We start from the raw sequence: 24,779 nt of genomic DNA on the forward strand, positions 1-24,779 counted from the left end.
ATACAGCTCGCTATAGTACTGGTGGAACCTGTCACGGATATCCCGGCTGTTAAAAATAGTGTCGCCCGTGGCCGAGCGCACACGAAGAATAGCGGGGGAAGCCGTATCCTGGTGCACCAGGAGCGCTAATAAACTACTCGACTGATTGGCCAATTCATAGAATCGTTGCTTATTGAAAAACAAGGACCTATGAGCTTTGTCATGCAGTGCATGCAGGTACTGTCTACCAGCCTGTAGCCATTGAGATCTAGTATTGTCAGTCGGGTTGGCAATATAGGCTGCCTCTAGGGAGGTACACTGGGCCGCTAAGCTAGTCTCTACCAACGAGGACTCCCGCTTAACATAGGAAATAGAAGATTTAACACAGCCTCTGAGATACGCTTTAGCGGTCTCCCACAGGAGAGACGGAGGAGTACCAGAGGAGTTAATCTTCAGAAAGACCTGTAATTGATCAGGAATCCGGTCAGTAGGTAAAAACAGCTTGAGCCAGAAGGGGTGTATGTGAAAAGTCCTACGGGACCCAGCGATATCCCCGTGGTTCAGCATGACTAGGAGGGGAGAGTGATTGGAAACCGCTCTAGGTAAATAAGAGACTGAGCGTAAAAGGGAACACGTTTTCACATTCCCAAAAGCATAGTCAATGCGGGACAGGGCGTGTCTATGTGCAGAATGGCAAGAAAAAACTCTGGAGTCAGGAGCCAAAATCCTACACAAGTCCTGCCACCCCAACTCCTGGACCAATCTGGCTAAAGGAGTGGGACGAGAGGAAGGCGGAGGATCCGAGCCAACATGAAATCGGTCTAAGGCATTATTCATCACCCTGTTAAAATCTCCAAGACATAGCACAAACGCACCAGGGAATCTAGCTACAAATTGGGCCGCTGACTGGAGCACCGAAAGATCAGATGCGGGCGGCAAATACACACCCAATATTACATATAAGGCCGCGTTGATCCAGGCCTGAACATACACATACCGCCCCTCTGGATCTCGCTCAACCATCCCCAACTCCCATCTGAGATTGCGATGCACCAAAATCGACACCCCCCTAGAGAAAGTAGTATGCATAGAGTGAGCGGCCCAATGGACCTACGGTTTCTGTAACCACCTGGAAGTTTCGCACGATAGGTGGGTCTCCTGGAGACACACAATATGAGGATTAACCTGCCTGATTTGGGAAAAGACAGAGGAGCGCTTACGCGGGCTACCCAACCCCCTCACATTCCAGGAGAAAACGCTAAGTGACACCATGACAACCCATTACCACATAAGCATAGGCCGGACATTGCAGGACACACAGGCAAGAGAGCGCGCGGCAGACCACAAACCAAGCAAATATACAAACAAAACATAACAATGCACCCAGAAGAGGTGCAAGCAGTAGTGCAGACAGTTCCAAAACAATAAACATAACTGTACTATGGCTACCACAACGGGGGAGAAAGTGCACCCAGTACCGGTGGAAGTTCGGGCACTCTCTCAAAATTAGCGCAGTGGAGCTAAACACGAATTTACGGCAGGGCCGAAAACGTTCCAAACAAAATATAACCATCTGAAGTCCCTGGGCAAGGAAAAAGAACAATAGTGTCCACTTAGACAGCAATATCAGAAGGATACGTAGCATACACATCATGAAAAAAGGAGAAAAAAAATAGTAAAAGAACTGCAGAATCGTAGAACCGTGTGCACAGTCCAGGAGAACCTCCCATCACCGGAGCATGTAATCAGCGTCGTGGGGAGTCGGGTAAAAGAGACAGCCAGTCTTCCACATCCTTAGGAGTATTGAAGAATAAAGAGCGGTCGCCATGAATGACACGGAGCCTGGCCGGGTAAACCATGGAGTATGGTATAGCCTTTTCCCGTAGTTGTCTCTTGACCGCCACAAAGGTCGCTCTGGTCTTCTGGAGGGCAGCCGAGAAGTCAGGGAAGAGCGCCACCGTTGCTCCATTGAACATAATTTCGCCTGCCTGGCGTGCAGCCCGCAGGGCGACATCTCGATCGGTGCTATTGATCAGTCAAGCCAGCAAAGGACGAGGAATAGCCCCCGGGGGAGGCGGTTTAGCCGGAACACGATGGGCCCTCTCCACAGCAAATATTGGGGAAAAATGTGCCTCCGGGAGAGTATCTCTCAGCCACTTTTCAATAAAGGAGCGGGGATCAGCACCTTCAGCTCGCTCCGGAAGCCCCAGAATTCGCAGGTTGTTGCGACGCAGTCTCCAAATCGTCCGCCTGTTGCGCCCAGAGACCCGCCGCCCACTCCGGCTCCCGAATCTTGGCAGGAAGAGGTTGAACAGAATCCTCCACCTGAGAAACACGGCCCTCCACTTCACTCACCCTGCCCCTGAGAGTCTGAAAGTCTTGTCGGAGCAGACCAAGGTCGATTTTGACTTCTTCTATTTTTCCATTCAGGGAGGAAGTGCCTGTTTCAGGGTGGGCTCGGCATCTTCCGCTGGCAGACCTGGAAGGGAAGCAGCAGGGGAGGTGAAGCCGGGGGGGGTAGGGGATCTGGCGAATCTCCCAAGACGGTCAGAAACCGGGGTCGACTGCGGGCGGCTCATCTTGGAGGGCCCACTGCCGCCCTTTTTCCGTGCTGCGGAGGTAGGTATGGTTGCGGGGACAGGAACCAAATCCACGAGGGCGAAGTCCAACCAGGTCAGTATTAAAAAGCAGGCAGCCAGGAAGGAGATGGCAACAGGCAAAGACACAGGAAAAAAGGCTGTCCAATAAAGTAGATAGCAGCAACCCAGGATCAAGGGTAGACAGGGCAAACAGTGAGCAGCTGGGCCCAGGATATTGTACAGTCATATAAGGGGGCTTTATGAACTTAAGAGGTGTTATTTATATAAAAGCAATATTAGCATTATTAATAGAAGGAGGGCTATATTTATATAAAGGGCCATTAGGGAGCGTTATATATAAGGGGGATAACATTTATAAAAGCGCTCATAGGGGGACATTATGAATAGAAGGGGGCACTATATATACATGTGTGTATATATATATATATATATATATATATATATATATATATATATATATATATATATATAGTAAGCCGAGGGCTGGTCAGGTAATGGAGGGGGTGTACATCTCACCCAGACTACTAAGGTGGGTGAGATGAGAAAACTCCAGAAGGAATGTTTGTTCTCAGAAGGCAACTTTCGTACTGGACTGGATTTTTAGGACTGGCAGGTAGGTTGGTAGTGGGACCTGTCATTCCACCCCCCTCCAGTCCTCACTTTGGGGATGTACCGGCAGTGACTCAGCTGCAGAGAGTCTGCTCATCAAGGGAGGTTTAAGAAGTCAGCTCCAGCAGCAGACTGGGGGCAGAGCTTGGCTAGAGGGCCAACAGAGAGGACATATTTTTGGAGCTGTGTCCTCAATGATTCCACTGGCTTTTGGATTTCTGTTATTCTAGGTGAGGTAACCTATTCTATGTTTAGTTAGAGCCTAGCCGGTCAGGTATTTTTATTTTTTTTTGTATTGTTTCCTTTTGTTGCTGCACTGTATTTTTGAGTGAAAATAAAACTCTACTATTGTTTTGGACTAAAGAAACTGGACTTGTGTGTCTATGCCACCACACCTAGCAACCACAGACCCTGACAATTGGTGGAAGATGTGGACAGACAGCAGTTGCTAGGGGCAACGACACGTCCACTCCTTGCTGGAGAAAAAAAAGAAAATTTTATGTCCTGGGTGATCGCTGCTGCCGCTATACAGACCCAGACTATGGAGGAGATACTGAAGCATCTTGTACAGTCCAATGTTCAGCAACAACAAACGAATCGTTTGCTGATGGAGCAAATTGTGCTCCTTAAAGTGACTGTTGTCACTAGCTCGCAAAGACCTGTGGAGCATAGAGATGAGAAGCGGGCTGTGCAAAGAGCTTTGCAAAAGATGACCCCAGATGATGACGTGGAGGCCTTCCTGACTGTGTTTGAGAGAGTGGCTGTATGGGAGAAACTGCCAGCTGCTGACTAGGCAGACGTCATTGCACCCTATTTGACCGGTGAACCCCAGAAGGCCTATTATGACCTCTGCCAGCAAGATGTCCAGGACTACGATAAACTAAAGGAGGAAATTCTTGCTCGGCTGGGGGTAACCAGTGCTACCATATAGACAAGCCTGCCAGATCCCAGATGTACGACCTGATTAGACTCTGATAGCCTGGTCACTCTGGTGCATGCCAGCTTGATAACTGGGGACTTTATCCCAGACAAACGTATGCGTGTTTGTTGCATCCATGGGGATGTCAAGGACTACCCCATGTCCAAGGTCACAATAGAGACTATAGTAGGAATGGTTTATTTTGAAGTGGGTGGTGTAAAAAACCTTATGCATAATGTGATTTTGGGACGTGATTTCCCTTTGTACTGGGATTTGTGGGGAAAAGTTACAACCACACAGCCAAAGGTGGAAACCCCACCTACGCCCAAATTGCATGAGGAGGGCAACACCTTTCCGTTACAGGTCCTAGCTGGAGAGGAGGATGATGCCTCTTTCCCAGCTCCTGAGCCTAACATACCTGAATTAGAAGTCTCACGGGATAATTTTGGTACTGCACAATTGAGAGATCCCACTCTTGCTAATGCACATGATAATGTCAGTTGTTAACAATGTGCCTCAGGAATCTGATGCTGATCAACAATTCCCACATTTTGCTATGAATAATAACCTCTTGTATCGGGTTGCAAAAAGTAATGGGGAAATTGTGGAGCAGCTTCTTGTACCAAAGCCATACCGCCGTATGGTACTTGATATGGCCCATAATCATGTGCTTGGGGGACACCTAGGGGCGGAGAAAACACAGGAGAGCATTCTCCAAAGATTTTATTGGCCAGGCATGTACAGGGAAGTGAAGGACTACTGTGCGTCCTGTCCTATGTGTCAGGTACATGCCCCAGCCCCACATTTCCGTAATCCCTTGGTTACCCTGCCATCACTGAAGTGCCTTTTGAAAGGATTGGTATGGACTTGGTCGGTCCAATAGTCAAGTTAGCTTAGAGGTCACCAATATATTCTGGTTGTCTTAGATTACGCTACTCGCTATCCTGAGGCGGTTCCCTTGCGTAATACAACATCAAAGAGTATTGCCTGTGAGTTGTTCTACATTTTCTCAAGAACAGGCATACCTAAAGATATACTAACTGACCAAGGCACACTCTTCATGTCAAAGGTGATGAAAGAGCTATGCAAGCTGTTTAAAATTACCCACATACGGAACTCTGTGTATCGCCCTCAGACAGATGGATTAGTGGAGCGCTATAATAAGACTCTCAAGCATATGCTTAAAAAGGTGGTAGAAAAAGATGGTCATGACTGGGATTGCCTGTTGCCATACCTGATGTTCTCTATTAGAGAGGTTCTACAAGCGTCTACAGGTTTTTCCCCTTTTGAATTAGTCTATGGTAGACACCCCAGGGGCTTACTTGATATAGCCAAAGAAACCTGTGAAACGGAGGCTTCCCCATACCGTAGTGTCATAGAGCATGTAGCTCAAATGCAAGATCGCATTTCAACAGTCATGACAATAGTAAAAGAACATCTGCAAAGAGCACAAGAGGCCCAAAGCAGAATTTACAATTGCTCTGCCAGAGTCCAAGAGTTTAACCCAGGGGACAGAGTCCTTATTTTGGTGCCTACTGTGGAGATCAAGTTCTTAGCGAAATGGCAAGGCCCATATGAAATTATGGAAAAAATAGGGCCAGTCAACTCTAAGGTTCACCAACCAGGGAAAAGGAAACCTTTTCAAATCTACCATGTGAACTTGATTAAGCCCTGGAACCAGAGGGTGGCATCAAATACAGAGGTGGGTAATTCGTTGCCACCAATCACTCCAGTCCGTGTGAATGAGACCCTCTCAGTGCCCCAGAAACAGAAGGCAAAAGAGTTCCTGCAGAAAAATAGACACAAGTTCTCTGGCCTGCCAGGGCGTACCCACCTTATAGAGCACCATGTAGAGACAGAACCTGGGAGGAAAGTAAACCTCAAACCCTACAGAATGCCGGAGGCAATTAGGGAGGTAGTGTCAGCTGAGGTTAAGCACATGCTGGAGTTGGGAGTGACTGAGGAATCCAAAAGTGAGTGGTCTAACCCAATTGTATTGATACCAAAGCCCAATGGTACTTGGAGTTTCTGCAATGACTTTAGAAAATTAAATGAGACTTCAAAGTTTGACGCTTATCCCATGCCCAGGGTTGATGAGCTTATTGAAAAGTTGGGTAATGCCAGGTACATAACCACACTAGACCTTACAAAAGGTTACTGGCAAATACATTTGTCTAAGGAAGCCAAGGAGAAAACTGCATTTGTTGTTCCAGAAGGGTTGTTCCAGTACAGGGTTATGCCATTTGGACTGCATGGAGCTCCTGCTACCTTTCAGAGGTTGATGGACCAGATCTTGCGGCCACATCGTGACTACGCAGCGGCTTACCTGGACGATGTGGTCATTCATAGCCCAGACTGGGGAAGTCATCTCTATAAGGTGCAGGCAGTACTAGACTCCATAAGTGAGGCAGGCCTTACTATCAACCCTGAAAAATGTGCTTTAGGGCTGGAGGAAGCCAAGTACCTGGGATATGTCATTGGCAAAGGGGTAATAAAGCCCCAAATCAATAAGGTGGAGGCAATACAAAACTGGCCAAGACCGCTAACCAAGAAGCAAGTCAGGCCATTTCTTGGCATTGCTGGCTACTACCGGAGGTTTGTGCCAAACTTTGCCTCTATTGCAGCTCCTCTCACTGACCTGACGAAAGGTGGGAAGTCAGTGATGATACACTGGACACCAGAGGCAGAGGAGGTGCTCCAGAGCTTAAAGCAAGCTCTATGCCAGCAGCCAGTGCTGATAGCCCCTGACTTTAGGAAGGAGTTCCTGGTGCAGACAGATGCCTCAAATGCAGGTGTAGGAGCGGTGCTGTCCGAGGTGGTAAATGGTGAGGAGCATCCAGTAATGTAACGTTCTCACATCTGCCAGAGCAGTATTCACCCTGAAATTCTTGCTCCAGTAATGCATATATATAACATACTGTGCATTGAAGTAAATGCAGTATAGCAACTAAATAAAATACATTACTTACAGACATGTTCACTCATGCTTTCAACTCCGCTTTTTAACTCCACTTAGAGCGCAGCGACATGGAGGCCCACAGAGGATCCTGAAGACTCATATTTTCAGGAAAGCCTATAACCATTAACAACCCTGTTGCCACTGCATCACTATCTGAACAGCTTCAACACTCACCTATGGTCTCTATCACCCTTCCCTTATACATTGTTAGCCCTTGCGGGAAGAATCCTCTGTCCCAATGTACCACTGTTGGTCACTGTTAGTATTCTATTTATTTTGTATTTACATATAAACCCTCAAATTCACAGTACAATGGAATAAACTCTAAAAATAAATTTAAATGTTGTTATTATTATTACTATTAATAATAATGATTTAAAAGTTCCAAAACATGAAATCATACCTACCTAATACTACTCATGCTGCCAGTTTCTGATCCAAGCTTGCATCTCTCCAATTGGCTGGCAACAATCTGACGTTCTGCCTCAAGTTCTCTGGTTAGCCTTTCAAACTGCAGTTCCTAGAAATAAAATCGTACATTATATGAAGGCCAATGAAAATCAACCTGTACAATGATCTTTTCCCACCATAGTCATTTTTCAATTTTCATTTTGACTCCCTGCCTTCCAAGAGCCATAACTTTTTTTTTTTTTTTTTTTTTTTTTTACAGAGCAATATGAGGGCTTACTATTTGAGGGGCAAAATGTAGTTTGTAATGAGTCTGGGAGATGGAAGATATCTGTTGTGTCTATTTTTGACCCAGTGGCTGGTCTATCTAAAGAAAAAATACTTGTAATATTTATTCTAGCATTTATCATTTATTCTTTCTTTGAAGATGTGAAGAAAGCCTAGTGTCTATATGTGTTGTATAATGTGAATATTTATGAGGGATAAGAATATACAGTAGTAACAATATTTAGTTCACGGAATCACCAGCTCTTCATCAAGATGGTTGGCACATCAGAAATTTTCAATAATTTCACAGCCAACATTATTCTTCTGTTTAAACAGCAAGCAGCATGTACAACACAGTACAAAACCAATCCTCAGCTATCTGGCTACTAAGGGCTAGTTCACACGGGAATCCGTGGCAGGATAGGACAGCTCGCTTCGTTTTTCTGCTACTAGCTAGCGGAAAATAGAAGCGAGCAGCTCCCACTGAACTCAATGGAAGCAGTGGATTTTGAGGAGGATTCCGTGTCAAAATCTGCTGCCAACTTGCCCTGTGTGAACTAGCCCTTAGGGTCCATTCACATGGAGATTTTTGGCGAGGATTTTGGCGTGGAAAAAATCGGCTACAGAAATTAGGAAATTTGCCATTTCCATGTGGATTTTTGCCAATTGGAATTTTCCACCTCCCATTGACTGCATTGGTTTTTTGCAGGCAGAATCTGCCTGGAGGAAGCTAGCAGAACCCATAGAACTCTTTGGGGAGGTTTTTTTTCCACGTGGATTCTGACTCGGATTCAGTGCCAAAATTCTCGCCAAAAAACTGAATGGACCCTAAGGATAAGTTCACACGGAGTTTGTTGGTCAGGATTTTTGAGGCCGTAACCGCCTCAAAATCCTGACCAAAAAGACATTTCCCATTGAAATAAATGGGAGCCGGTCATTCTTCAGGCCTCGCGATTTGGCCTAAAGACACTCCCTCCTCCCAACTATGGAGAAAGAAGAAAGAATATTGGCGGCGCTCACTGATCGAAAACAGGTCCTTTTATTGGTGAACAATAGGCACAACGCTAAAAACATGTTTCTCAATCCTATGCCGTATTTTAACTTTCAGGAGATTAAGTTTATGCACTTGAGAAAGGGCCAAGTGGAGCCCGAAACGCTTTGGTGTTTTTAGCATTGTGCCTATTGTTCTCCAATAAAAGGACCTGTTTTCGATCAGTGAGCGCCGCCAATATTCTTTCTTCTTTCTCCATTGTCGTTCCCGGGTTCCTTTTGGTCTACCGGTGGATATAAGGCGTGCTGCCCCCTCCATCTGCTCTTTCAGCCCATTATGGCAAAGCTCTAAACGTGGTTGTGAACGCAATTGTCACAACCGGAGCAGGTGAGAGGCCATCTGGTCTATTAACCTTTTTTTGTCTATATATTAGATCGCTATACAAAAATACTATACTATCATTGGTTTGCTCGGTGTCGTTTTTGTGTTCTCTTTGAGTGTCCTCCTCCCAACTAGGCCCATTCATTGGGCCTAATCCGGAGCAGAGTACGCGACTGGATGCCGGAGCAGTGCACCGGCATTCAGTTGCGGTACCCGTTTTTTGGACTGGAACCTGAGGCGGCCTCAACCTCAGGTTCCGGTCCAAAAAACCCTGTGTGAACTTATCCTAAAACACGTTCAGTGTCCCTCCCTATAAGACCCGTAAACTTGTGTCAGAATCAGCACTTCAAAACAGAATCCTATTGACTTCAATGGGTTTCGTTTAACATGCGTAACACATTGAAATCAATGGGTTAAAAAACCTCCCATTGATTTCAATGTGTAGTGCACGTAAGAAGGAACCCATTGAAGTCAATGGGATTCTGTTTTGAAGCGCTGATTCAGACACGAGTTTACGTGTCAGAATCAACGCCACATTACATCGTGTGCACGGGCCCTAAGGGAAAGGCCAACACCACAATTATAGAGCCCTTCCACCTGGCTGAAAACTAACCTAATTTAGGATAAGGCCACATGTAGCTTTACTAAGCAAAAAAAGTAGCAGAAAAAAAAAATCTGCATTTTTTTCCCACTTTGTTTTTCATTGTGTTTTCGCAAATTTGTCTTCTGAGGATTTTCTGACCTTATTATACCTATACAGAATACACCAGCATTTCCACAGGTATAACTGACATGCTGCCTTTTTATGCTATAAATTTTGCACCATTCACTTAAACCCTTTAAACGATAGTTTGTACTTTAATTTTTGGTGACTTTTTCATACTTTCCCTCACCGCCTTCCAAAATTCACAACTTTTTTATGTTTCTGTTGACAAAGCTATGACTTTGTGTGACGAGTTGTACTTTCATTTGCCACAATTTTGGGGTACATATAATGTTTTGATTAGCTTTTATTTACCTTGGGGGGGTCTATGTGAAATAACTCACAATTCTATCAACATTTTTTACATTTTGATTTTACAGTGTTTAGAGTACATTGAAATGTCGCCATAACCTCCAGATCCTCTAGCAGAGCCGTGTTGAATTTCCACTGTCTCACTGGAGACTGTAATGGCACTGTAATGAGCGATTAATGAGGCATTTTACCTATGTGATACCTGATGCTGCAGTCACATTAAACACCTGTGATTTATAGCTGCTCCTCTACAAGAGGTAAGTGCTGGCATCTCCATGCTGTAGTTACTGTCTGGCAGTTAAAATGTGATACGGGAAGCTTTTAAGACTTTTGTCATCACTTTTATCTACAAAATGTAACTCTTTATAGTGATCTTTAAAGTGAAAAAGACTTTACACTCACATTTGTACTAGCAGAACTCGATCCCCTGCCACCCCCTCCCATCACCTACTTTCTGGATGTTTGTACAGTCTCAGCAGGGAGCCTAGCTAGAGATAACACAGCAGTTTACAGCCCTCTACTGTACTAAACTACTGAGTAATTTACAAATGGACTAGGGGTACAAAACATAAGCCATATTGAATATAAAAACATATACAGTTCTATGAAAATGTTTGGGCACCCCTATTAATCTTAATCATTTTTAGTTCTAAATATTTTGGTGTTTGCAGCAGCCATTTCAGTTTGATATATCTAATAACTGATAGACACAGTAATATTTCAGGATTGAAATGAGGTTTATTGTACTAACAGAAAATGTGCAATATGCATTAAACCAAAATTTGACTGGTGCAAAAGTATGGGCACCTCAACAGAAAAGTGGCATTAATATTTAGTAGATCCTCCTTTTGCAAAGATCCTCGCTTCCTGTAGCTTTTAATCAGTTCCTGGATCCTGGATGAAGGGATTTTGGACCATTTCTCTTTCGAAACAATTCAAGTTCAGTTAAGTTTGATGGTCACCGAGCATGGACAGCCCGCTTCAAATCATCCCACAGATGTTCAATGATATTCAGGTCTGGGGACTGGGATGGCCATTCCAGAACATTGTAATTGTTCCTCTGCATGAATGCCTGAGTCAATTGGAGCGGTGTTTTGGATCATTCTCATGCTGAAATATCCATCCCCGGCGTAACTTCAACTTTGTCACTGATTCTTGGACATTATTCTCAAGAATCTGCTGATACTGAGTGGAATCCATGCGACCCTCAACTTTAACAAGATTCCCAGTGCCGGCATTGGCCACACAGCCCCAAAGCATGATGGAACCTCCAATAAATTTTGCAGTGGGTAGCAAGTGTTTTTCTTGGAATGCTGTTATTTTTTGGACGCCATGCATAATGCCTTTTTGTATGACCAAACAACTCAATCTTTGTTTCATCAGTCCACAGGACCTTCTTCCAAAATGAAGCTGGCTTGTCCAAATGTGCTTTTGCATACCTCAGGCAATGACTCTGTTTGTAGCGTGCTTGCAGAAACGGCTTCTTTCTCATCACTCTCCCATACAGCTTCTCCTTGTGCAAAGTGCGCTGTATTGTTGACTGATGCACAGTGACACCATCTGCAGCAAGATGATGCTGCAGCTCTTTGGAGGTGGTCTGTGGATTGTCCTTGACTGTTCTCACCATTCTTCTCTGCCTTTCTGATATTTTTCTTGGCCTGCCACTTCTGGACTTAACAAGAACTGTCCCTGTGGTCTTCCATTTCCTCACTATGTTCCTCACAGTGGAAATTGACAGGTTAAATCTCTGAGACAACTTTTTGTATCCTTCCCCTGAACAACTATGTTGAACAATCTTTGTTTTCAGATCATTTGAGAGTGGGCTGTCTAGCGCTCGGCGACCATCAAACTTAACTGAACTTGAATTGTTTTGTAAAGAGGAATGGTCCAAAATACCTTTATCCAGGATCCAGGAACTGATTAAAAGCTACAGGAAGCAACTAGAGGCTGTTATCTTTGCAAAAGGAGGATCTACTAAATATTAATGTCACTTTTCTGTTGAGGTGCCCATACTTTTACACCGGTCAAATTTTGGTTTAATACATATTGCACATTTTCTGTTAGTACAATAAACCTCATTTCAATCCAGAAATATTACTGTGTCCATCAGTTATTAGATATATCAAACTGAAATGGCTGTTGCAAACACCAAAATATTTAGAACTAAAAATGATTAAGATTAATAGGGGTGCCCAAACTTTTTCATAGGACTGTAAAACCCATTTTTGCTGAAAAATTATATAAATGTGTAGCCCCTTTGATCAGAAGAACCAGGGAAGCACATTTTAATATGTTTATGTGCAACAGTATATATATATATATATATATATATATATATATATATATATATATATATATATATATATATATATACACACAATTTTTTTTAGGTAAAGAAGCAAAATTGACATTTTTTTTTACATTTTATACCATTCTTCTACTTCTAGCAAAAATAATATTCAACTAACTTAACAAATAAGGCTAGTTATTTCAAGTCTTACATGTCCTGATAAAAATATGGTAAAAATAGCTGAGACATGCAAAGCCATTAAAAAGATATTGTGTTGTAAAGCAATGTATTTGCAAATATGGCCTGGGCATTGGGGCATCAATGACACCTGGTCCTGAAAGGGTTAATGAAAATTATTTAGGTGATAGACATTTTATTCAAATAAATTGTAGAATCATATCAGGTAAGTATATCTCAAAATAAAAATGAAATATAATCTTTATTAATGCAATTAAAGTAAGAGTTATATGTCTAAGAAAGTGTGATGTGTGATATAGGGATAATATGATAGATGTCATCAGATCCCTATATTATACATTGGTCAAGTTACAGATGTTTATGAGTCATGTAATGTCCAAACAGTGGCTAATCATTTATTAATCAATCCATATACCTTAAAACTGAATGATATAAAGAGAATGTACACCCAGCCCTATGAAATAGTAATCAAAGCCGTTTTTGTGTGTATTACAGATCAGTATTTGTGGACCGTAAATCCACTAAGGTCATGTGCAGGATATCTTTGGCCCCATGGACATGACTGTAGTTTTTCGGACGTGCTCACTTGCTTCAATATAATGGGTCCGAGGAAGCTATGACAGCCCGGCGACACGCACATGATCGTGATATTGCTTTAGAATTACCTTCCATTGTGTCGGCTTTATTTCAAGACTGGACAGAGTCCAATGATCTGGCCTCACATCATCAAAGTAATCTATGAATCTGTGAGTCACTGCCTCAACAGGGGGCTGCTGTCACATTATGTAAGCATTCTTTCAGAATGGGACATCAGTTCCACACTCAAGCAGAGGCTTACATGTGAGACTGGGTCACTACAGTGAGTTTTTCATAGAATGAACAAGCGGTACAGTATGTGGTTCACTTTTCACAAACTGTATAATACTACCTGAAACTGGCCTTATTCATGGCTGGATGCTGTCTATGTTCTCTACATACAGCACAGAGTCCCATTGATATTAATTTGAATATGTATGTATGTATGAAGTTGGGGTTTTTTTGTTTTTTAAATCTATTTGGTTCTTGAAAAGAAAACTGAAGCATGTATTATTTTTTAAAATTCTTACATCAAATATACCTTTTAACCAACCCTTTCACTGCCAGAGCAAATTTCACAGTTTTGACATGTCTGAATAAAATGCATATTTCTAAATTAAATATTTGTCTAAGACCCCATACCAATATATTTTCTGAAAGCAGAGAGCCAGGGGAATATAGCTTGAACAGCTCTATCTTGGAATGCTACATTATACTTGTATACATTTGAGTTAAAGTTTTTTTTTCTAAAAAAAATCCAAAATTCCAAATTTCTGACCTAAACTCTACCACATGCTGACCATATACTGACATAATTTCTTTAGTATACTAAAGTCTAACGTGTCTTTAATTCAACAATACTATATATATATATATATATATATATATATATATATACAGTGCCTACAAGTAGTATTCAACCCCCTGCAGATTTAGCAGGTTTGATAAGATGCAAATAAGTTAGAGCCTTCAAACTTCAAACAAGAGCAGGATTTAGTAACAGATGCTTAAATCTTACAAACCAAAAAGTTATGTTGCTCAGTTAAATTTTAATAAATTTTAAACATAAAAGTGTGGGTCAATTATTATTCAACCCCTAGGTTTAATATTTTGTGGAATAACCCTTGTTTGCAATGACAGCTAATAATCGTCTTTTATAACACCTGATCAGGCCGGCACAGGTCTCTGGAGTTATCTTGGCCCACTCCTCCATGCAGATCTTCTCCAAGTTATCTAGGTTCTTTCAGTGTCTCATATGGACTTTAATATTGAGCTCCTTCCACAAGTTTTCAATTGGGTTAAGGTCAGGAGACTGACTAGGCCACTGCAACACCTTGATTTTTTTCCCTCTTGAACCAGGCCTTGGTTTTCTTGGCTGTGTGCTTTGGGTCATTGTCTTGTTGGAAGATGAAATGATGACCCATCTTAAGATCCTTGATGGAGGAGCGGAGGTTCTTGGCCAAAATCTCCAGGTAGGCCGTGCTATCCATCTTCCCATGGATGCGGACCAGATGGCCAGGCCCCTTGGCTGAGAAGCAGCCCCACAGCATGATGCTGCCACCACCATGCTTGACTGTAGGGATGGTATTCTTGGAGTCGTATGCAGTGCCATCCAGTCTCCAAACGTCACGTGTGTGGTTGGCACCAAAGATCTCGATCTTGGTCTCATCAGACCAGAGAACCTTGAACCAGTCTGTCTCAGAGTCCTCCAAGTGATCATGAGCAAACTGTAGACAAGCCTTAACATGACGCTTTGAAAGTAAAGGTACCTTACGGGCTCGTCTGGAACGGAGACCATTGCGGTGGAGTACGTTACTTATGGTATTGACTGAAACCAATGTCCCCACTGCCATGAGATCTTCCCGGAGCTCCTTCCTTGTTGTCCTTGGGTTAGCCTTGACTCTTCGGACAAGCCTGGCCTCGGCACGGGAGGAAACTTTCAAAGGCTGTCCAGGCCGTGGAAGGCTAACAGTAGTTCCATAAGCCTTCCACTTCCGGATGATGCTCCCAACAGTGGAGACAGGTAGGCCCAACTCCTTGGAAAGGGTTTTGTACCCCTTGCCAGCCTTGTGACCCTCCACCATCTTGTCTCTGATGGCCTTGGAATGCTCCTTTGTCTTTCCCATGTTGACCATGTATGAGTGCTTTTCACAAGTTTGGGGAGGGTCTTAAATAGTTAGAAAAGGCTGGAAAAAGAGAGAATTAATCCAAACATGTGAAGCTCATTGTTCTTTGTGCCTGAACTACTTCTTAATACTTTAGGGGAACCAAACAGAATTCTGGGGGTTTGAGGGGTTGAATAATAAATGACCCTCTGAATAAACTTTTCACAATTTAAAAAAAAATTAAACAAAGAAATAACATTCTTTTTTGCTGCAGAGCATTTCACACTTCCAGGCTGATCTACAGTCCAAATGTCACAATGCCAAGTTACTTCCGAATGTGTAAACCTGCTAAATCTGCAGGGGGTTGAATACTATTTGTAGGGACTGTATGTGTGTGTGACTAAACTCCCTTTAAAACCCAAAAAAAGTTCACCTCAAAATCTTGATTTTGGCCTTAAATGTGAAGAAAATAGTAGCATGATTAAAACATGCCATATACATTAGAATCATTGACTAAACCCCATAAATCTATATATTTCCAAACAGCAGACACCCTGACGATCATAAAAATACCATCTAGCTTATTATACTCACAGCCAAAATCATGCAACTTTTTATCAAACATTGATTTTTTGAAAAAAAATTACACACAAGTTCAGCTTTGAGACTCAAACTCTGAGACAATTCGAAATATATTCATCTAATACTTCCTAAAACTTAAAGACCAGGTTGTGAGGAGTTTATACATACCACATGTGTATACATCCAGACACTATATATGTTCTCAAAACTGCAAAAATCACAAACACCCAAAATCTGCTTTTTGTCTTCAAATTTGAAAGTAGTAGTGACATGGATAAAACATGCCACACACACCAGAAACAATGACTAAACACCCAAAAACTATATATTTCCAAACAGCAGACACCCTGGCTATCATGAAAATACCATCTAGCTTATTATACTCAAAGCCACCTTCATGCAACTTTTTATCAAAAATTTATTTTTTGCAAAAATTACACAAAAGTTCAGATCTGACTTCCATGATGTAATTAGGAAGACAGAGCCTCAGTCATGCACCTCTCTGCGCCAAGCTGACGAGATGCAATAACATCGAAACAGCTGTCCTTGGCTGAGAGACTACCTGGTAAATTCCCAACATCATTGCAAATAAAGGCCTCTGAGAAGGTTGTCATGATGTTAAAGGGAGCTCCCTCTATTGGGTTGCATGACTGAGGCTCTGTCTTCCTAATTACATCATGGAAGATAGACTTGCACATCCTCAGTGAGCACCCTCTATTGGTGTGCATGACTGAGGCACTGACTTCCAAATTACATCATGGAAGTCAGATTTGCATATTCTTCCCATGTTCCTTTGCACAGTGGAGCGCTCATGGCTTAATAAGACTCCACACACCTAAATGGTGGTCTCTCCCTATGGAGTGATGATATCCCCCAACAAAAGTTCAGGTTTGAGACTAAATTTCGGAGACAGTTTGAACTATATATACAGAAAACTGTTAAAGCTGAGTTCTTTGTGCACTAAGCAATACTAACTTTTAACAGTGTAGCATTGCTTAAATTTAAAGAACTTAAAGAAGTTATAGGAAATAGGGGGTTTGGATAATAGAAGGGGAGTGGGGTCGGTATATCAGGGACAGGGGTAAGGTGCTAAGAATTTTAAAAAGGGGTATGTACGTGTATAAATGTTATTCTGTTAGTGTAAGTGAATGGATATGTACGTGTATAAATGTTATTCTGCTAGTGTAAGTGTAACATCTCTGCCTGTTCGGGTCTCTGCACCGCCCTCTGCTCGCGTGCTGCGGCGCAGGAGGTGTGTGCAGTTTGGTTCATGGCTTAAAGTTTTTGGTCGCACTGTGTGAACACTGCTCTAGTGCTGTGATTGTATTTGCACCACACCCGTCTTCGGCCGTTGTTTGTCTCTGCTCCTCTAATGGTTAATCTGGCCTTGCCCTGTGATTGACAGCTGCCTTCCTGTGAACTCCATGGGCGGGTTCTTCCTCCCTATTTAACCTTGGCTCTCATTCACACCAGTGCTTGCTATTGCCTTGCATACTTGCTCTTTACTGTCCCTAAATTTGCTTGCATTCTAATCCTTGACCTTTGGCTTTCCCTACTGACTATTCTTTTGGACTTCGAATTGGCACTGCATTGCTCTACTGTTACTGAACCCTGGATAGCTGACCTCCCATTGTTGTTGTTTGTCTTGTCTGCGTTTTGTGTCTCACCTTTACAGGTAGGGATTGTCTTCATGGTTGCAACCTATTACGTGAAATAGGGCCTGGCAATAGGAAGGGAAAGTTGGGGGCTTCAGCTTAGGGCTCACTGTCTGTTGTGTCCCATCCCAGGATTCAAACAGTTACTGGGGAATTGCTGTCCTAGCAATTCCCTTACAGTAAGTGAATGTGGTGGAAGTGCTTAGTGACACTGCTTCTTGGGATTCTCACTTTAGACAGGTAAGGACAGTTTCTATGCAGATAGGAACAATCTGGTGACCTATTGGTCACCAAATGTTACCTTACACTGAACCTCAGATGTTTAGCTTCCAAATGAGATGGAAATTGTGAGTGTCACAATATTCATCTCACAGTAGCACTTTATATGATCGCTGCCCATTCTTCAGCACCACAGATAAGAGAGGGACAGAGATAGCAGTACTGCAGTCTTTTTTTATGTAATAGCTGTGATCAGTGAACTTTTGGTCAGCTTATCACTGGCTTATCTGAAAGCTAGGAGCATGGGCTATAAAATAAGCCAGTGATAAGCTAACCAAAAGGTCACTGATCACAGCTATCAGATAAAATAGACGGCAGTACTCTCCCTCTGTCCATCTTATCTATGGTGCTGAAGATCGTGCAGCGATCGTATAAAGTGCAACTGTGAGATGAAAACTGTGAATAGTGTAACAATTTTCATCTCATTTGGAAGCTATGAACATGGGCTATAAAATAAGCCGGCTGTCAACTAAAGAAGACAGTGGTACCGCACAGTGTCGGCACTATTGATGGGGATGAGAGAGAGTTCACATAAAGCTTTACAGTGAGATGAAAATTGTGAGCAGATTCCCAATTTTCATCTCATATTATAGCACATGTTCCAAGCTTTCAGATGAGATGAAAATAGTGAATCTACTCGCAATTTTCATCTCTCTGTAAAGCTTTATGTGAGCTCTCTCTCGTCTCCTTCAATAGTGCCGACACTCTGCGGTTCCGCTGTCTTCTTTAGTTGACAGCTGCGATCAGCAACCTCTTGGTCAGCTGATCGCTGGCTTATTTTATAGCCCATGTTCATAGCTTCCAAATGAGATGAAAATTGTGACACTTGGTCACAATTTTCATCTCACAGTAGCACTTTATATGATCGCTGCCCGTTCTTCAGCACCACAGATAAGAGAGGGACAGACGGAGCAGTACCTCGGTCGTTTTTATGTGATAGCTGCGATCAGCGATCTTGTGGTCAGCTGATCGCTGGCTTATTTTATAGCCCATGTTCCTAGCTTTCCAATGAGATAAAAATTGTGATGCTGCTTGCAATTTTCATCTCACTGTAAAGCTTTATGTGAGCGCTCCCCCCTCCCGCTCTACTGTCGTGTCGTGGAGCGGTACCGCCGTCTTTTTTAGTTGACAGCTGCAATCAGCGACCCCCTGGTCAGCTGATCGCTAGCTTATTTTAAAGGGCAGACTCTTGGCTTTCATACAATCGGAAATCGCAGCGCTCGCTGCAATTTTCAGCTCACTATACTACTTTTTATAGCGCCTCTCCCTACATTTCTATAGAAAAAACAGGGAGCAGAATATGCATGTATTAACAGTTTTGGGATTGATCGGTGACCTCTAGGTCATCAGATCGCATTGCCATTTTAAAGTCAAGATCTTTGGCTTTAAAATGACACCAAAATTATCGAAATAACCCAATTCTTGACAGAGTTATGGGCTCCTTTGGAGCTCGTATAACTACGTGCTTGGTAAGAAAACGGTTAATGTATATCATTCACTGAAATGAATGTTCATCCTTTTGTTTAAAAATGTAATGAATGGATTAATCATGGACAAAGACCATCTATAACATTAATAGGATGTTGAGCAAATTATTTTTAAAACAAGAACAGCAATAACCATGGAAGCTCTATTATCAGAGCTGCGCAGTGCTGTGCGCATAGAAAATGAAAAGCAGCACTGGTTATTTCAAAATGACCCATAGTGAACTCCAAATGAGCAACGTCCACTATCAGCTCAGGACAATGAAAAACGTCTGCATCTCACCATTTGGTGTACCTGTGGCTTCTGTGCTCCTTTGACAACTGTGGAGCAGAGTCAGTGCTGCAAAGAAGCGTCAGTAATTTCATAGAGGATAACTGAACATCCTGAATTTCTAAACTATGTGATTGATTAAAAAAAAAAAAACTTTCTTGTATTTGCTATTAGAGTCAAAACAGATTTATCAAACAAATTGAAGAAAATAATAATAATAGATAAGAATATAATAGTATATAAGATACATAAATGTGTTTTTATTGTAAATGATCTAAACATTATTTCAGTAAATAAATATTACCATTATTAGTTAGCCATTAAAAAGGTATCAACTACTGAACACTATCAAGTTTTAAATTTTTTTTTTAAATATAATTAGCAATGTAAAGTTTACAGACGAAAGCTCACGGAAGGCTGTTATTAGAAAAAAATTACCTCTCATTTTACAGAGAGGTAACTACCGTATTGTAAGGGAAGGAGCAACACAGGGTGTTTGAACAGCAGATTTTTCTGGAATAATTTTCAGGCACCATGTCTCATTTGCAGTGCCATTAGCGTACCAAAACAATGGAACCCCCCCAAAAGTGACCCCATTTTAGAATCTGCACCCCTCACAGAATTCATCAAGGAGTATAGTCAGCATTTTGACCCTACAGTTGTTTCACAGATTTTACTAACATTCGGATGTGTAAATGAAAAATTACTAAAGTGTCACTTTATCCCCAAAGTTTTCATTTTCACAAGGGGTTAAAGGAGTAAAAGCCCGCCACAGTTTGTTAAACAATTTCTCCTGAACACGGCAATACTGCATATGTGGTCATAGTATGCTGATTTTGCTGGAATAATTTTTAGGTGCCATGTCTCATTTGCAGAGCCCCTAGAGTACCAATACAGTGGAAACCCCCTAAAAGTGACCCCATTTTGGAAACTACACCCCCCCACAGAACATATCAAGGGGTATAGTGAGCATTTTGATCCTACAGCTGTTTCACAGATTTTATTAACATTGGGGAATAAAAATTAAAAATTACTTTTTTTCCAATAAACTGTCAATTTAGCCCCAAATTTTTCATTTTCACAAGAGGATAAAGGAGAAAAGGCTCCCTAAAGTTCGTTTCTGCTGTATGGGAACATGGTGGGGCTCAGAATGGAAAGAGTGCTATTTGGCTTTTGAAGGACAGATTTTGCTGGAAAATTTTTCAGGTCTCATGTCGCATTTGCAGAGCCCCTAAAGTATCAATACAGTGGAAACCCCGTAAAAGTGACCCCATTTTGGAAACTACACCCCTCATAGAATTTATCTAGGGGTAGAGTGAGAATTTTGGCCTCATAGCTGTTTCACAGATTTTATTAACATTGGGACATAAAAATGAAAAATTACTTTTTTTTCCAATAAATCGTCCATTTTTTTTAATTTTGCAAGTAGTTAAAGAATTAAAAGCCCCCCCAGTTTGTTACATAATTTCTTCTGAACACGGCAATACCCCATATATGGCCAAAATCTGCCGTATGGGTACATGGTGGGGCTCAGTTTGCAAAGAGCGCTATTTGGCTTTTGGAGGGCAGATGTTGCTGGAATAGTTTTCAGGTGCCATGTCGCATTAGCTGAGCACCTAAAGTATCAACACAATGGAAACCCCTCAAAAGTGACCCCATTTTAGAAACTACACCTGTCAAGGAATGAATCAAGGGGTATTATCATTTTGAGCCTAAAATGCTTCCCAAAAATTAATGTACAAAATGAAAATTGAAATTCAAAAAAAATTTGGGGGTACAGATTTAGAGGGACTTTCTGGGCGCCATGTTGTCTTTGCAGAGCCCTGGGGGTGTCAGTAAACTGGAATTCACCAAGAAGTGATCCCATTTTGTAGGGGCAATTTTAGGGACTCTGCAAATGTGACATGGTGTCCAAAAATGAAGAATCTACCCGGATAACGTACTTAATGCCATATGTGGGTAGAAACGGCTGATTGGGAACAGCCGGGCACAGAAGGGAAGGAGCGCTATTTTGGTTTTTGGAGCACAGTTTGGATTTTGGACATCATGCCACTTTTGCAAAGCCCCTGAATTGCCAATAAAGTGGAATCCGCAGACATGTCACACCATTTTGGACACTACCGCACTAATGGGATTTATCAAGTGGCATAGCGAACATTTTTTAACCCTTGAGTGTTGCATTTATTTAGTTTCCAGAAATGAAATCGCAACTGATAATGAGAAGTTAAAAATGAACATTTTCCAGAGATTCGCCATTTCAGTGCGCAACATGTTGTGCCCAACCTATGTCAGCAGAGACACTCCAAAAACTGGTAAGTGGGTATCCCGGGCACAACAGTTTTTAGAGCGTTCATCTCTGATAGAAGTCGGGCACAACATATTACGAACTGAAATGACATATTCCTGGAAAAATGGTCATTTTCACTTTTCACAATCAGCTTCGTATTAATTTATGGATAATAAGTTATAGCAACACATGGAGGTTAAAAATGCTCTCTGTACCCCTGGAGAAAATCCTTCAGGGATGTAGTTTCCAAAATAACATCTCATATCAGGGGATTCCACTTTACTAGCGTTTCAGCTCTGCAAAAGTGTCATGGCATCCAAAAACCAAACTGTCTGTGCTCCAAAAACCAAATGACCCTTCTTCCCTTCTGTGTCAGGTTGTGCCCTAATATCAGTTTATACTCACATATGACATTACGTACAGTATCCCGGGTACACCAGTGTCATACATTGTGGCATAAACTGCAGTTTGGGCACACAGCAGGGCGCAGAAGGGAAGGAGTGCTATGCGGCTTTTGGAGTACAGATTCAGATGTTTGGTATCTGAACGCCATGTCATGTTTGTAGAGCCTGTAAGGTACCAGAAAAGTGGATTCCCCAAAGGAGTGACCCCATTTTGAAAACTGCACCCCTCAAAGAATTTATCAGGGGATGTAGTGAGTATTAGTATCGGGGACGTGACTGCACAACAGATGGCGAAGAGGGAATATGTAAGCTGTGTGGAGGACATTGCAAACACCAAATTCCCTACTATGTCCCAGTAGCTCCTATGATTGGGGGAGTCACTCTGGGGTCACGTTGGGGGTCACTTCTGGTGTCTTTTCCCTCATAAACTGTAAATCTGGTGTGTCCGCTAATATCCGCTCGCACAGCTTATATATTTCCTTCCTGACGCAGCCAGTTGTATTCTAATAATTTGTCAATCTTTGCGGACTTTTGTCTTCACATTGTTAGATGCTACATTTTCTTTATTTTTCTGGTGACGTGGCCATATAAGGGCTTGTTGTTTGTGGGATGCAATGCATTTTGTAATGACACCATTTTTGGGTGTCTACATCTTATTGAATACATTTTATTAACCCTTTTTTGCTGGATTAAAAAATAAATCAATCAATCAATCCTGGCATTGATTTTTATCTTTTTAATTTTACACCATGCAGTGTACAGTATAAGTAACATGTGACCTTTATTCTGCGGGTCGGTACATTTACGGCGATACCTCATTTATAGTATTTTTTTTTTATGCAATACTAATTCTGCAGAGGAAAAACAATTTTGGGGACATAAATCAATGTTTTTTGCATGCCATCATCTAAGTGGCATAACATTTTTATTTTTCAGTTGACAGTGTTGGTTGAGGGCCCCAGGTAACGGGGCGCTCCGGGCATCCAGGGGTCACTGGCCAGACCCCAGGCTACATAGTAGACATATCGGCACCCCCCCCCCATCTTGCCGCGGGGGTGCCGATCTGATAATACTGTCGGCGGATCCCTTTCGATCGCGCCGTGATGTCTCACGGCGCGATCGGAAGGGTTAAAACGTCCAGTCGGACTCAGGGGGGGGGGGATAGGTGTTAGTAATTTTTAATAATTTTACGGCCAGCGGTCCTTAACCGGCTAAAATGAAAGTTTGAAAAAAATTGGCTCTCCATTGTTCTGGTCCCTTAGCAGACCTGAACAACAAACAGGTAGACAGTTAATACGGTGGTTACACACGGAGTCTGGTGGACTCCATTGGCAATAATGGGGTCTGTCGGGTGTCTGATGTTTATAAACTGAAAACCGCAGAGAAAAAAGTCCTCAATTTTCGTCAGATTCTGAAATGGAATCTGCAATGTAGACTCCGACACAAATGTGAACCTAGTCTTAGTATTTAAGGTTTTGTAATTTTTAAAGCACTATAGCCTCTTCAAACAGGTTATCAACAAGAAGGTCACTGCGTATCACTGTTCAAAATAATTTTTACAGTGACATTATAGTATTTTACGTAATGATACACTAATAAAATTTGATTATGTCAGGATTTGGAGACGCCATGGCCTTCCTGCTATGCGGCGCATGCCCCGGAGGCATGTCAGAGACTCCTCTGGCTGTATTTAGTACACTAAGGGGTTAAGTTGTCTCCTTGGTGTCGGTTTGACTGGCAGGCAGTCTGGCCAGTCATTCCTATCTGTGATGGGTGGGGTTGTATCTCTGTACCTATTTAACTCCACTCACCCATCTTCATTTGCCTGCTATAGTTTCAAAATAGTTTCTTACTTCCAGGTTCTGTATACTTTATCTGTGCACTTTCTACAGTCCTTTAGCCTTGTTTTCCCTCACCCTTCTTGTGTTTTGCCTGTTTAGTTTCCTTGTTTGTTTCTGTATTCAGTTATTTACCTAGTTCTACTACTGGTCTAGCCTGACTACTTTTTACAGCTAGTGTTCTCTTTTATCTGCCACTACTACCAATTAGTTAGTATTTATATATTTCCAAATGTTCCTTTTGTGTTTCAAGCATATTTGAAATAATTTTAGCATATTTGAGTAATTTAGACAATTTAGAAGTTTAGCAAGTTTATAAGCAAATTCTGGAATTTTTGAGTAATTTTTTTTTTTTTTTTTTCCTGTACCAAGCTATGATTGCAGACAGGAATAGGTGGCATAATGAGAGAACCTCCCATTAAATGACCCAATTTTTTAAACCAGACCCCTTCAGGTATTCTTTGATGGGTATAGTGAGCATTTTGATCAAACAAATATTGTTTTGCAAGAATTATTACATATTACGAAAAAAATTAAATTTTCATTTTCTTTAAATATGTATCATTTTAAAGGCAGTTTTTTGGCAAACAACACATCAAAAAGAAGAAACACACCCCAAAATATATCACCCCACTTCTCCCGTGTTAAAAAATGTACACTTTGTGGCCTTAGTCCTATGTAC

The 24,779-nt window shown here is 42.0% G+C and overlaps 1 protein-coding gene across 5 annotated transcripts in view; it reads right to left on the bottom strand.

The window, feature by feature from the left end:
• The window catches only part of CTNND2 (catenin delta 2), a 368,350-nt gene that overhangs the window by 273,555 nt on the left and 70,016 nt on the right, over positions 1-24,779 (bottom strand). For all 5 annotated transcript variants that reach the window (XM_075271079.1, XM_075271077.1, XM_075271078.1 and 2 more), the window contains exon 3: positions 7,474-7,586. In XM_075271079.1, the coding sequence (XP_075127180.1) occupies positions 7,474-7,586 (113 nt within the window). The remainder of the gene's footprint in view (positions 1-7,473; positions 7,587-24,779) is intronic.

Source organism: Leptodactylus fuscus, chromosome 4 (assembly GCF_031893055.1).
Source record: "Leptodactylus fuscus isolate aLepFus1 chromosome 4, aLepFus1.hap2, whole genome shotgun sequence".
NCBI lineage: Eukaryota > Metazoa > Chordata > Amphibia > Anura > Leptodactylidae > Leptodactylus > Leptodactylus fuscus.